Source organism: Borostomias antarcticus, assembly GCF_949987555.1.
Source record: "Borostomias antarcticus genome assembly, chromosome: 23".
NCBI classification, from domain to species: domain Eukaryota; kingdom Metazoa; phylum Chordata; class Actinopteri; order Stomiiformes; family Stomiidae; genus Borostomias; species Borostomias antarcticus.
This window is the reverse complement of record NC_140256.1, coordinates 9,842,217-9,842,758: the sequence shown is the minus strand read 5'-3', so window position 1 is coordinate 9,842,758 and position 542 is coordinate 9,842,217. Positions and strand designations below refer to the sequence as shown.

Here is a 542-nt window from a genome sequence, read left to right as displayed (position 1 = left end):
TTAAATGACCATATTATATATTATTAATAGAATGAATCCATATTACATTTCCACAGATGAAATACGCGTGGGGATTATTGTCGACGCAATAACGCCCCTCCCCGGAATCCCTGTTGCATGTCGGCTTCCAGCAGAGAGCGTAGAGCATTGGGTTGAGAGAGAGAGAGAGAGAGAGAGAGAGACAGAGAGAGGGGCAGGTGGAGACGCGTTAACGGCAGAGGACTCATCATGGCACCACTCGGACTAAAAGCCCTTGTTGGAGAAAGTAAGGGAATTTATTTATAACTAACAATTATAGGCATACCCGTTCTATTTCTTTATCATAAACTGGGCTGAGTTGTTAGGTTTATTAATTTGTGTTGGAAGCTACTTGGAAAGGAACACGTTACACGTTTTTTCTTTAGTTTTCGGTCTATGGATCTTTGAAGGATCATTTGTTCCTAATGATTTTGGCACGAATATCAAGAGAGTATTCGACTGAAGTGCTTACAAATTTGCAGCACTGTGCGCTAAAAGACGCACCGAGGCACGATAAAATGACT

General features: G+C 41.7%; 1 protein-coding gene across 1 annotated transcript in view; it reads left to right on the top strand.

The window, feature by feature from the left end:
* Window positions 1–228: 228 nt before the first annotated feature.
* Window positions 229–542, top strand: part of stxbp1b (syntaxin binding protein 1b) — a gene marked incomplete at both ends in the record, with an annotated part of 11,334 nt that continues 11,020 nt past the window's right edge. Inside the window, one exon of the mRNA XM_084457337.1 lies at window positions 229–265. Within this exon, the coding sequence (XP_084313463.1) occupies window positions 229–265 (37 nt within the window). The remainder of the gene's footprint in view (window positions 266–542) is intronic.